Genomic DNA, 14,428 nt, shown 5'->3' with positions numbered 1-14,428 from the left:
ATTCAAATGCCCTTTTGCTGCATTTCCTTACCAAAGCCAACAAAGACTGTGAGCGCACCAGAAGAGTGCCGAGCTTCTTGTATTGGACAGCTTATGTAGTGTTATGAATGCACTGCATCAAATTGAAGTCCTTTGTTGACTTACATATGTCAATAAACATGTGGCGATCATTGAGGCACTGATGAAAAATGCTACTTCATGCACCATGCTAGTCAGAGCAGCTCTACTTTGAGCTGCAGCCAGCTCCTTTAGCAATGTTGACACTGTTGCTGTTTGATGCATTCATGACACGTAACTTCCACCCAATTTTTCACTGTACATCTGTGATTTTTTTTATCTTTGCTTAGTTGTCTTTCTTACATGCTATTAGGTATCAGGTATTGACTTCAACATGCCGTATTGCTGCTTCACTGATGGTGTGAAAGTAAGCATTGCCTAATGAACGAGAATAGCATTGAAACCAGCCCTGATCACTTTGCTCTCGGCCATGTCTGCACAGGTGAATATGTAAGCGCTGATGCCAGTGTGGACACAGCTCAACAGAAACTTGAGAAATAAAGTTGCGTGAGTATAGCTGCCAATGACGAAGTATCAGGTAGCAATCTGGATGGTCCAGGTGATCCCGTGAACTGAAGAGGCACTAGGTAATCCTCTAGCATGTGAAAAATACATTATGCCACTCTTCACTCTCTGTGAACTAAATGCAAGGCTGAGCGACACTTTCTTTTTGGGCAAAGAAAGCATTTTGTCTATTTGGCATATTCTTGTTTTTCAATTTTCCTGATTTTATGTATATAAACCAGCACTCTCTGCTGACTTAGTAAAATTAGATTTCAACTGTATTCCCTGTATTGCTGCTCGTTGTCTGAAAGATGGAAACATTGCTATTTGTTGATGCTGAAAATGTTGTTTTGTACTGTTATTGATGCAGGTAAGCACATCTAGTAGTAAGTTATTATGTAAATAGACAGAAACGTGTACAAGCTGTGCGTGAGCATACCTAGTTATCTTTTGCATAATTTTTGTCATTTTAAGATGCATGCTTTGATGCACATTTGAATACTTGAATAAAAGTGGCTTTCTTATTGATTACTTGTGCTATCTTTACTCAGGGCAAGGGGAATCGAATGCACAGTTCAGCAGCCATCCACACTTTCGGAGCACCACCCATATCTTTTGACCAAAGACCTTGTGGTGAGCATTTAAACTTAAGGGGATGTTTGCCAGTACTGAGTGCATTTACGCTTTTGTATTGAGGGAGCTCCACAACCTGTATGCCATACTTACAGTGTACTGCATGAAATGAGGAGTCAACAGGTCTTATGAAGATGTTGTAAAGCTCTTTTTTTTTGCTGTACTAATTTAAGTTCCTGTTCTTGGTCTTGAATTTTGTTGATCTTGCTTGAGCTATTTGGAGCATGTGCACCTGTAGGTGCACATTGTGTGATGCCATTTTGTAGCATGCTGAGATTGCCTTACAAGATAAACCTCAGCACTCTCTGCTCTTTATAGAAATGCATTCGTTTTTCATATTTCCTTTATTAAATGTTAGGGATCTTCTGAGTTGGTCTTCTATATTGCAATGCCTGCATTGCTTACTTTTTGTTGCTGGCCATCTTCACCACGTTATTGTTGCTGTCATGTTATTGCTTGGTGCAAGACACCTTTGCTGTTACCTGAAATTTTGTGAACATTGTTTCCAATTTGATGGCAGCACATTTCTAATAATGCTTCTATTCAATAATAATCTGCATGCTACTTTGGACAATAACTTTCTGGTAGGCTGCAAATTTTTAACTTCGTTCAAGTGTTCGATAAAGCCAGCTAGGGACTCATTTTCTTAAATGTTTAAACTTAACCACCTTAACACTGACCCATTAGTGCTTCAATGGGTCGCCGAATTTCTGTCTAACATTCTCAGTTCGTATATAATGCTTCATGTAAGCCCTGAAGGTAAATAAATAAATAAATAAATAAATAAATAAATCAGATTGCATATGTGACGCAACTACTGTTGTGCAAAACCAGCGATTGCTCTGACTGGTGACGCATGTGTAAACAGGGGATGGACTTGGCCAGTGGTATTAGATTCAGCAACCACTGACTGTGCTCGCCACTATTGTGGTCACTAAAGTTAAGTGCTGTTTTTATGTCTGGGTGGAAGTTTGCTCAATAAAGAGTTAGTTTCTTTTATTCATTCTTGTTGCAGTTATTTCTGTCGGAGCTATTGTTTGCCTAATGCTAACTTTACCAGCAGGGCATGTTATCATCAAGGGATGTCACCCCTGCTAGTGTCCTACTTAAACAGCTGTGCCAGTTACATAATAAAAATAACATTGCTGTTTTCTTACCCACAGGGCGGGGTTTTTGTTCCTGGAGATGGTATAGTTGATCCTGTGGCTTTATGCCAAACGATGGCTGACTTAGCCCAACAAGGAGGTTTGTGTTCTTGTTCTTGGCAGGCATGCACTGTGCTTGATTTCTATGTGCCTTTATTGCTTTGTTGTTAGATAACAAATATCTTAGTTTCCACGGTGAAGTGCAGCATTTGCTTTGATTTACTGTATTGGGTAAGTCTTTGGTAGTTGACACCATGAGCTCTCATATTGACTTAACTCATGCGGGAAGGAAAGAAGCTTAGGAGAGGTACTGGTGCCTGATGTGTATACTCTGCCAGCTTATTGGGCTGCCTTCCTCCTTTTTTTTTCTTTTTACTACTCTTTTGGTTATGCCACTACGCGGGGGGGACCCACTATAGCTGGGCCCACCAGCTGGGCCCACTGGAATTGTGCTGTCACGCTGTGCCCACAGAGGTCAAGCTTGTGTTGAGTCAAGCCTCTTGCAGTGGTAGATGCGGCATTAAAGCTAAAGTTTTGTGAACATGGGTTGTGCAATGGCAGCTTTGCATGGAAGTCGCACACTCAGTTGGTCTTGGGTACAGTGCAAATGCAGATGAGCCAATGACTGCACATAGTCAGTGGAGCCTGCATGCACACGCCACACACAGCAAGGCAAGACGTCCAAGGCGTGGCTGCTATGATGACATCGATGTTGGGGCCACAAATTCCAATGCTCCTACGTGAAAAAAAAAAAAAAAGCTTTTTGCCACTTTTTTTTTTTTAACACAGCCAGGCCTCTCCTAAGCTCTGCTTTCTTCTTAAAGTTGTCTGTGCACCAATTTAAAAAAAAAATGAATATTTTCATTTTTGAGTTTGTTTCACTGAAGTACATGTTGGAAATCCAGTCACAAGGTTACATCCAGGTTCACCAAAATAATATTGCAATGCTTGATCCCAGGTCTTTAGTGGTCTAAACAAGCACTTAGTACTAACTCAGCTGCTGCTTGTTCAGACACCTGCCACGAAGGCTCCATAGCTGACATTCAGCTGCTGAGCACGAGGTCACGGGTTCGATTCCTAACCATGGCAGCTACATTCCAATGGGGGCAGAATGAAAAAGTGCTCATGTACATTTAGGTACACATTTAAGAACTGCAGATGGTCGTAATTAATCTGTAGTCCCCCCACTGTGGTCTGTAGTCCCCCCACTGTGGTGTCTCTCATAGCCTTTGGTACGTTGAAGCCCATGGCTTGACTTTTATGTGATTTGTTTGGACAGATTATTTTTATTCTTGCATAGCAGTAAACTTGCAGAAGAAAGCAGGAACAGGAGCTGTGCTCATGGGGAACATACAGGTCGATCTTGTGGTACACAATTGTATGCTGAGTTAACAAACACTGTTATTCCAAATGTTTGCATGCAGTTTGGGGAAATGTGTAGTGATGATCTCGCAAGCTTTATTCCAACATATGTTAACTCCTTAACTGAGGAATTGTTTGCTTAAGAATGACTGTGCCTTGGGGAATTTTCTTACTCAAAATTTCGTTTCAAACAAGAAAGTTTTTTACAAAACTTTCATGTGCCACAAATAATTAGTCATTCACATCCTGTTTCGCTCCTTTTCACTTCAGAAGCTCATTATTATGAGAAAAATCTTGAAGCACAGTGCATCACACAGGGCAACATCAAAGTCCATCCCACGAGTTCTTTAAAAAACTAACGAGTTCTTGCGATTCCACTGTCATGCAATTCATTAGAATTCACAGGCATTGTGACTGGCTCTTCCAAGTCGTTCTCATCTTTTCTGTCGTTACTTTCACTGTCAGAGTCATTGTCGAGCTCAAAGCCAATATCAAGAGTTCCTGCACTCCTCAGAAAGTTGTGCATCTGTAGGCGCATGTGTGTAGACGATCTTCCCACCACAAGCTCCCCACTTCGCTGTCTACAAAAGCAAGGTGGCGTCATCTGGAAAACAAATATCTCACCTCCACTCACTATTTTTTTCCGAGACTTGGCACAACTTATTCTGCTTAGTGAAAAATGTTTCTTTTGAATCGCGCTTTTGTATGCCTCGTGCATCTGTAGGAGGCACTCCTCTAGGCATGGTTCACTTGGTGGCACTTCTACAGACATGCTCCCCAGTTACGGGGTTAAGTAGAGAGGAGTGCCATCACCGCTGCTAGGGTGACAAAGTCTTTTTGCTTTATTGTTATTTTAATAAAAAAGAAAGAATGGCACATGTCATCTACAATGGTATTTGAGAAATAGTACTCACACTAGTGGCCAATGCCTGTGCTATTGTCGTATTTCAATGGCAACAACATGTCAAAAAAGATGTCTTGCCACATTTCAGAGGTGAGAGTGATGGAAAAATGCCCAACTTGTAACAATATTGCACATCCGTGTTTCTGAGGCCTGCTGCCATTATATTTTTAGGAAGTTTCTTGTGAAATTACCTACACCTTATCAGACAACAGTTTGAAAGGTTCTTTCTTGTCCAGGTCTATGCACAGTTGCAATAAAAAGGGGGGGGGGGGACCACAGCACTAGCAAAAAATTAGAATATATTGAAGCCCAGCTCCACGGCCTGAAATTAGTTAAATACATTGTATTGGTCAAACACGCGCACATACGCGTGTGCTCTTGATTTCATCTGGAATGCCCAGACTAGAAAAAAAAAAAAAAAGTGGCACCTTTGGTCCCAAAACTTTTGATTGCGACTGTACCTAATGTTTTGTTTTTATTGGGCATTATGTCTTGTCCTTAAAATGTGAAGCAGATACGAATTTAAGACAAATGTTCACTGGTAGTGCATGTGCTGTTTGTGTATTCAGGAGCAACATACATTGAGGACTGCCATGTGAACCGTGTTGTTGGCAACCAGGGGATTGTGGTTCAAGCTGAAACAGAACTGGGACGCATCAGCTGCGAGTATTTCATCCTTGCTGGTGGCATGGTGAGTGGTTTTCGTTTCATGGACCTCTTGCTGTTTTATAAACATGTGCTTCAATGATGAGATTTCTGAGGAAGCTGGACGCTTCAGAAAACTAGGCACTTTTGTTCCTCTACAATGAGGCCTGAGTGATGCTGCTTTTTTCTGTACCTAAAAATTAACTAACGGAACTTTTTAGTTGAAACGTAGTGTGTTTTGCAAATATTGAGGGCGATCTGGCAAGGGGGAAAAAGATTCTGCCATAAAGTTTCCTGGGTATTCGGCAGCTATGCCAGCCACCCACCACCGAGCCCAACAAGGGGACGCTTCGAGACCCACAGGAAATGCAGATGCCAGCTGTACATAGCTACTATAACCTAATATTGCCACATCCTATATGGTCGCCATGGGTATGTGCCAGGCCATGAAAACGATGTTGAAGTAGTGCGCGGGTGGAAACAACATAGACGACAACCACGTTGTGTTGACTGCTATTATAAAGTGCTTTTATACGTCCTCTACACTGGCTTTCCCATCCCCTACTAGGCCATGACGCTAGTGGAGGTGCTTAGTAGAATTTCCTCACGCTCAGCACCCCTTCGCAGAGCCACACATCGAACATGGAATCACCTTCGTCGAAAATCCTGTTCACCAGTACAGTCGCCGCCTGCTAGGCCTGATGCCCGAATTCAACCCCTTTCAGGACCCTGCAGGGACCACTGCAACTCCATTGCAGGTGACGCTGCAGAATCCTAAGATCCCAGAAAGTTTCCATGGTGATGCTTTTGAAGATGTCCAAGATTGACTGGACCAGTTCGAGCATGTTGCCAGTTATAATGATTGGGGTTCCCAGCAAAAACTGGCTAATGTCTATTCTGTTCTTCAAGACAGTGTGCGGACGTGGTTTATGAACCGGGAGAGGAGTTTGACTACATGGGATGCCATCTGCACCCAGCTGCTAGACACATTCACTAGTAGTGACAGAAGAGACAACGCGCAGCACCTTCTCGAATACTGTATTTTAAAACCAAATGACAGCATTGCCACATTTGCAGAATGCAGAAGATATGGCCCGCCTTTTCTGCAGAGCAGACCCTGAGATGGCCGAAGAAAAGAAGTTGCACTATCTTTTGCACAGAGTGACGGAGGAACTGTTTGCCAGACTCGTGAGGAATCCACCGAGGGCAGTGGCTGAATTTACCAAGGAAGCAAGGAAGCTACCGCTATCAAACGGGCACTTCAGCAGCGGTACTGCCAATATTGACGCGAAATAAGTTTGCACGTGATGACACGGGACCCTTAAGGCGAGAAGGACGAAGTTAGTGGTTGCGCGCACATTCTCTGAGGACCAGCCATCGCTAAAGGCAGATGTTTTTTTGCCAATCTGTCAGTGGTAAACTGTTTTAGTTGTAATAGCTGGATGACAATATGATCACAAGAACTCACCAGTGAATGCTTCAATTCTACCAAGAGCTGTGGTGCGTCTCTGCATGAAGTCATCCAAGAGATTGTGCAAGAGGTGATCTGGCAGCTCGGGATTGCTCCCATGGCACCAGCGGTGGCTGCTGTCGCTGATATCATCTGGGAGAAAGTTCGACAGGCTTTTTCTTTGCCCAAATGGCAGGCGGTGCCGTGACGATTAACCTAAGCGGAAGCTGTTTGTCGGCCACCTCCCGCCACTTCGATGCTGCTGACACCGTCAACCACTATGACGCATCGATCACCGCCACCCCCAATGCCCTATTTTTGACAGAGACTATTTTCGCTGCCAGCTATGCCGTATCAGCGACAGCTGATCGCTGCACCTTGGTCTTATGGGGAATTCCCTGCTGGCTACTTGCTTCGAAAGACCGATTTGTGACGCACCGCTCACCGCCGGCCACTATTGTCATGTGATTGTGACGATGAAGAACGCAAAACGGGGAATTGCGAAACTAGCGTCTTATATGGGTGAACTTGTGCCCACAAAAGCAAGTTACACTCAAAGGAGAGCAATAGCGGCGAACATGATCGGCGGTCATGGAAATCTGATCAGCGGGTCAAGCGCGTTGGCTTTTATACATCAGTCGTCTAATGTTCCAGGGTAATCACTGGGACCCGCGTGTCTTCCACAAAGTTCTACACTATTCGCGTCGCGCATACATGCAATCGGATTACACAAGGTTCGGTGACAGACAGCGGATGGAACCATCGATAACATTCCAGAAACTTCAGATACATGCAGGCGTGTCCTGCGCTGTGCGATAACAATTCTTGGGTGGTGACAAGTGGTCACCCGGAAAGGATAAACAAGTACACATGTCACTATGCTTTCATTGCGGCAAAGCAGGACATGTTTACCTTGCGTGCCACTACCATGCAGCTGGGTATCCAAGATTTCCCAACTGCAATTACCCTCTGTTTGATGCTGCACATACCTGCGATGACAATTCTATAAACTTCTGGCCGGAAGATTCAATGATGCCTCGATCGCGTTCCCCATCTCTGGCTTGTTACACCCCACCGACTTGTCGCGATTTTCCTGACGCCTCTACGGGCAGGTCCCCTATCCTGCGCCCGGGAAACTAGAGGCAGCAACCTCTGGGGGTGAGGTTGCAAACCGTCTAGCTTTCCAAGAGTCCCTATCACTGACGATCGATGACTCTAAGACTCTGACGACTCCAACCACATCCCCTGTAACCGACGCAGTCAGTGCCAATCTTGTTGTTCGAATTGATGGCCACCAAGTTGCTGCTCTCATCGATACTGGTTCGCATTTCTCGATAATGAGTATAAAGCTGGCCGACAGACTGAGAAAAGTGAAGACGCCATGTACCAGGTCGAACATCAGAACTGCTGGTGGCCAGTTGATGACACGAATTGGAAAATGCACAGCCTGAATAGTTATTGCCGGTTCAGCCTTCGTCGCCACCCTCACCATTCTCTTTGAGTGCTGTAGAACTTATATAGATTGGAGATGGGTTCTTGAAAAAATATGGTGCAGTGTTTAATGTCTGTGACCTCATCATTACATATTCTACGAGCTCAGACGATGTCAACCCCATGGAACACTAGCAACCCCGCTTATGTATGGCCGACGACGACGTGACGCTTCTGCCGTGGAGCTGTTCCCTCGTGTCTGTAATCAGCGACAACTTGCATGCCGGGACTGGAGTCACTGAACACATCGACGCACTGGTACTGAGTCAAGGCGTTTCCATCGCCAGGGGCATAATTAATGTACTTGACGGACATGCTGAGCTCCTACTGACGAATTTTAGCAGTGAACGTCGACACATTGTTAAAGGCATGACTCTTGCTTACTTCGAAGAATTTACCCCAATACAAGACTGCCTCTCAGTGCAGCATGCAGCGTCCACCATGCCTATGCCCGCTTTAAGAGCTGCTTCTCATCTACGTCACGAGTTAGCCAGATGCCACTCACCAAGCACCATATTGTCACCGAAGCCTACGCCAGACCAATTCGGCAGAATCCTTATCGTGTAGCACTGAAAGAACATGAGGCAATACAAACGCAAGTTAAGATGATGCTTGAGGACGGGGTTATTTGGCCATCTAAGAGTTTGTATTGGTGGAAAAGGAGGACGGTAGCCTGCACTTCTGCATTGACTATCGAAAACTCAACCATATCACAAAGAAAGATGTTTAGCCACTACCGCGTATCGATGATTCACTGGACAGGCTACAAAAAGCATGTTACTTTTCGTTGATGGACTTGAAAAACGGCTACAGGCAAATCAAAGTTAATGAGAGAGACTGTGAGAAGACCACTTTTGTGATGCCCGACGGACTTTATGAATTTCAGGTGCTTCCCTTCGGTTTGTGTTCTGTGCCAGCAACATTTCAACGACTAATGGACATGGTGCTCTCAGGCCTCAAATGGCAAACCTGCCTGCTGCATCTCGACGACGTGATTTTTTTCTCCGCCACGTTCAAGGAACACTTATGGAGACTGAAGATGGTCTTTGAAGCAATAGCTGGTCTAACTCAGCTGATCTAACTTTGAAACCTGAAAAGTTCCATTTTGATTTTGAAGAACTTCAATTCCTTGGTCACGGCGTTAGTTGTGAAGGTGTCCGACCTGACCCTGATAAAATCGCTAACGTCGCTAATTTCCCAATGCCATCTGATAAAAAGGCCTTGCGACGTTTTGTGGGCTTTTGCGCCTAGTACCGACAGTTTATTGCGGAATTTTCATGCATTGCGTGGCCATTAGCACATCTCACCAGAGAAGATGTCCCCTTCTGTGCTCGCATCTCACCAGAGAAGACGCCTCCTGTGCTCGCACACTTTGATGAAGACGCCCTGACAATTATTCATACAGATGGTAGTAATGTCGGCCTTGGCGTAGTACTTGTACAGTGCCAGGACAGCACAGAAAGAACGATTGCTTACGCCAGCAGGATGCTATCAAGAACGGAGGCTAACTACTCCACTACAGAAAAAGAATGTCATGCACTGGTATAGGCCATCCTGAAATTTCGCCCATATTTGTACGGCCACTGTTTGACCATTGTCATTGATCAACATGCACTTTGCTGGCTGACTAATTTAAAAGATCCAGCTGGTCAGCTTTTGCGCTGGAGTCTTCCGTTCCAGGAGTTCGACTTCATTGTTGTATGCGAATCGGGGAAGCGGTACATCGACGCCGATTGCCTCTCTTGGTCTCCTGTTGAGACTGCAGTCAGGACGATGACAACGCGGCTTTTCTAGGCATGCTGGATACTGTCACCATTTCATGCCAGCAATGTGAGGACACAGAACTGGTTCCTCTTATCAATTTCTTAGAGGGGAAGACAAGCAGCATGCCGAGGTTGTTCACCAGAGGGCTGCCTTCATTTTGCTTGCGTCACGACATTCTCTATAAAAAGAACTTTTCACCTAGTGGCAGTAGCTACCTACTAGTCATTCATGCATCTCTTCACGACAAAGTCCTACATGCCTGTCACAACGAGTCGACCACTGGTCACTTGGGCTATACCCGCACATTGGCAAGAATTAGGCTAAAGTACTACTGGCCGAGACTTTACATCCGGACAGGCCTGGATTGGCAACACCGCAAACCCCTACCCGGCAAGCCAGCTGGACTGCTGCATCCTGTTCAGATACCGCAAGCGCCGTTCGAACAAATTGGCATGGACCTTTCAGGTTCGTTTCCACTGGCCACTGCCGGCAATAAATGGATAATCGTCATCACAGATTATCTTACTCAATACGCCAAAACAGGTGCTATCCAATGGGGAACAGCAGCCAAAGGAGCGCAGTTTTTCATTGAAGCCATTGTCCTAAGGCATGGCACTCCCACAGTGGTCGTAACAGACAGAGGTGCTGCATTCATGGCCGCGCTCCTGGATACCGTTTTGCGACTAAGTGGTACCACTCACCGAAAGACCACGGCTTATCATCCCCAAACAAATGGGCTGACAGAACGTTTGAATGAGACTCTGGCAGACATGATGAATATGCAAATCGATGTCGACCACAAGAACTGGGATGAGATTTTACCTTACGTTAGATTTGCGAATAACATGGCTCACCAAGAGACAACACGCGTGACACCTTTCAACCTCATTTACGGCCGGGAAGTAACAACAATGTTGGACACAATGCTGCCACACGAGTGCGGTGGTGACGAGATTGGTGCCGAGGAGTTTACGCAACGCGCAGAGGAAGCCAGGCAACTTGTGCATTTGCGAATCCAAGAACAACAGGACTATGATGTCAGGCACTACAATCTTCGGCACAGACCCGTCACATACAACGTGAGTGACCAGGTGTGGGTCTAGACTCCTATTCGTCGGATGGGGCTATCTGAGAAGGTCCTGCGAAGATGCTTCGGGCCATACACAGTTCTGCGCCGCATCAGCGATGTGAATTATGAAGTTGTTCCCGACAGTCATAACTGCTCCAAACACCAGTGGTATCTGCCTGAGGCTGTACATGTGCTTCGTATGAAGCTATACTTTTCCTGATGACCTCAACTTTGCACCATCTGTGCACTGCCTTCATAGGTTGGTACATCGGGACAATGCCTTTTTTTTCTCAGAGGGGCAAATGCCACATCTTATATGGTCGCCGCAGGTGTGTGCCAGGCCATGAAAACGACGCTGAAGTAATGTGCGGGTAGAAAAACAGAGATGACAACGATGTCGCATTGACTGCTCTTATAAAGTGCTTTTATACATCCTCTACACTGACTTTCCCGTCTCCTACTAGGCTGTGACCACATAACCCTCTTTTCTCTGAAGGCAGTGCATCTACTTTTTTCTGAAAAGCCTTCTCCTCCACTAGGTTGCGATTTGGTATGACTTTATTAAATCAGGCTTTGGCAGTATTCGATTCGTTAATTTATTTGTAAGTCTAAATAATGGTAATTTAAAGCATTACTGGCACAAAATTATTGTCTCTCTCTTTTTCTTTTTTGTTTAATGGATAGCTGTGACTCATTTTATACAGTTTGAAGGCTTAGTATCTTGAAAGCACAGCAAATAATGAATGACATCATGTTTTAATGTAATCAATTCAGTACATGCACCAAAGGCAGTACGGCTTCAGTCTTGAAGCATAGCTCCTAGTTTGTGGGGGTTCCACTCTGCGTGCGGCTAGGGCTGAAGGCGAGCTCCGGATCTAGCCCCACGCAGTCGCTCCGTGGTACTCCCAACCCGTAGCGCGGGAATCGCGGCTACGCCGGGTTCGGACGAATAAGGCAAACAGCGGTGTCAACGGTAACAACGTTTATTGCTAAAAGCAATATCAAACACTCGCAGAGGGACGTCCTCTCAGTAAAAGTAGGAAAAGGCTTGCCTCGTTGTCTGGGTGGGTCAGACAAACGAGGTCACTCACGGGATCCGGCAGGTGCAGTCCAGGTAGTCCAAGGCGTCGGCGTCCCAAGAGAGCGAGTCTCCCCCGGTAGCGCGCTTTTATACCCTTTTACCTTTTTGCGAGGGGAAGTCCTCCTCGCCCGCCGGATACGTTTCCCTTTTCCGTGAGCCGCGTAGGAGAAGGGGAGTACGCGCGTCCTCAGGGCGACGAAGAGAGAGAGGGCGCGTAGTGCCTCTCTCCCCTTGTCAACTGCGGCGCGACTCGTCGCCGCGTGCGAACGGGTTGTCCGTGACGGCGCCTCGTCGCCACGTGCGGGGTTGTCCGTGACGGCGCCACATCGCCACGTGCGGACGGGTTGTCCGTGACGGCGCCTCGTCGCCACGTGCGGACGGGTTGTCTGTGACGGCGCCTCGTCGCCACGTGCGGACGGGTCGCCGCGGGTACGCGGGAGGAAATGGAGGCGAGTGCTCCCCACAAGTTACATCTCACAAATCTAAGATGGTGGCCATTTGGTCTCATGAGCCACCCACACATTGGTCAGCAAACCCAGTGCACTAGTCGCACGCCACACCATGTCTGTGTTGTCGAAAGCTAGGTGAACACCAGTACATGGGCCATTCTTTTCTCATTCACTCTGCACTTCTCCTCATTTGACATAGAATAAACCTGGTTCTCTGGTATTGCATCTCTGGGAATGTAGAACGTCTTTCTCAGATTCTTTACCTTATTATCCTATTGACTGCCTAATGTCTTGGACTTTCAGCTACACAGTCATGGTGTGGTCCTTGACCACTGCACTGGGCCAAGTGGCATCATCAGTTTGTTATACCACCTGATAACCACTACGAATTTCTGTGATGTAATGTGTACCCTACTTCATGCCCAAAGCTGGCTGCATTGCATTTGGCCCATGTTTTTAACTGGCCACTTTAAAGCTGGTGCAATTAATGCTTTCTTGTGCCCACAAGGAATTTGAGCTACATGGCATAATTAAAGGTTAGACAGCTACCCACGACTTACAAGCTTTGACATATATTATCGTTATTTATTGTACTTGGTATAATATATAGTGCATGACATTGTTTTGAATGCTTCTTTTCAGTGGTCTAGAGAGCTTGGACAAGCAAGTCAGCCCAAATTTATGGTCCCAATTCATGCTGCTAAGCATTCATTTGCAATCACTAAACCTTTAGACCAACAAAGTGATTTCTTTCCAGGTGAGGTGTGTTTTTTATAGTAAATTAACTGTAGAGTATACAGGTTTATTGCAAAAGCTAACTTATGTTCTATCAATTAAAAATGAATAAACATTTCCTGATTGTTATTTGCATGAGTGTTGCGGAGTACCATTTCGAAGCTTAACATTTCTCAATCTCAAATTCTAGTGAGCTTTTTAGTGTAAAATGTTTTATATCATTTATGTTTTTTCTGCCTACAGTTGTGTGGGACTATGACGGTCGTGTCTACTGTAGATCCTTTGGTGATGGCTTCCTGATTGGCGGATTTGAGGAGACAGCCAAGCCAGTCTTCCATTACGATGTTCCTGATCGTTTTGAATTTGTGCGCCTGCCACCAGACTATGCTCAATTTCGTAAGTTCTGGCTCTCCTCAGGTACACTGAAAACTGGGACATTGTTCATTTGACCAATATGTTTACTCTGATTACCAACTTTTTAACCTTCTCTTATACCTGAGATGCTGCATTGTGGAAAAAATTGCGGCAGAACCGATCTCACGATGACTGTTGACGGCAATGCGTTAGCATTGAATCAATATAGCAACACGACATATGGCCACTGTCGAAACGAGTTATGTATGGGGCGAGTACTTCAGCGGGACTCCTCTTTCGCACTTTCCTAAGAACACTCGGCACCACCTAGCGCTGCCGCCACAAAGCTTGCGCATGGCCTCAGAAATGCATGGCCCGCCGGTGCGTACAAACACTGAAAATGCATTGTGCAGCAACCAGGCTCTTCTCTTGCGTTTCTTTCTAGAGACACTGCACCATCTAGTGGCACTACCAAGAAGCCTGTGTGTGGCCTCCGAGACGAGAAGTGTGGCATGCTGGTGCCTGCAAATGCTGAGAATTGTTCCCTTGCTTGCTGCACACTCAGTGGCACATACTCAATCATCCAAGTTGGCTAGAGGTTCATTGAAGAGCGGCACATACCCAGTGCATTCATGGCGTAGCTCGCTAAAGTGTTGGGGTGAAAGGCGTTCATTAAAAGTGGCGCATATCCAGTGCATTTGTGGCACAGCCACAAATATGCTAATAGTGCTAAGAGTGATAATATGTTGGGTTTCTGTACTTGAGGATCCCTTGTGACGTGACTT

The 14,428-nt window shown here is 45.7% G+C and overlaps 1 protein-coding gene across 4 annotated transcripts in view; it reads left to right on the top strand.

The window, feature by feature from the left end:
- The window catches only part of LOC139050951 (pyruvate dehydrogenase phosphatase regulatory subunit, mitochondrial-like), a 96,367-nt gene that overhangs the window by 29,031 nt on the left and 52,908 nt on the right, over positions 1–14,428 (top strand). For all 4 annotated transcript variants that reach the window (XM_070527850.1, XM_070527846.1, XM_070527855.1 and 1 more), the window contains 5 exons: positions 1,113–1,194; positions 2,358–2,439; positions 5,175–5,296; positions 13,197–13,311; positions 13,533–13,685. In XM_070527850.1, coding sequence (XP_070383951.1) covers positions 1,113–1,194; positions 2,358–2,439; positions 5,175–5,296; positions 13,197–13,311; positions 13,533–13,685 — 554 coding nt within the window. The remainder of the gene's footprint in view (positions 1–1,112; positions 1,195–2,357; positions 2,440–5,174; positions 5,297–13,196; positions 13,312–13,532; positions 13,686–14,428) is intronic.

Source organism: Dermacentor albipictus, chromosome 1 (assembly GCF_038994185.2).
Source record: "Dermacentor albipictus isolate Rhodes 1998 colony chromosome 1, USDA_Dalb.pri_finalv2, whole genome shotgun sequence".
Lineage (NCBI taxonomy): Eukaryota > Metazoa > Arthropoda > Arachnida > Ixodida > Ixodidae > Dermacentor > Dermacentor albipictus.
Note: the sequence above shows the minus strand (reverse complement) of the source record. Positions and strands in the feature narration are given on the sequence as shown.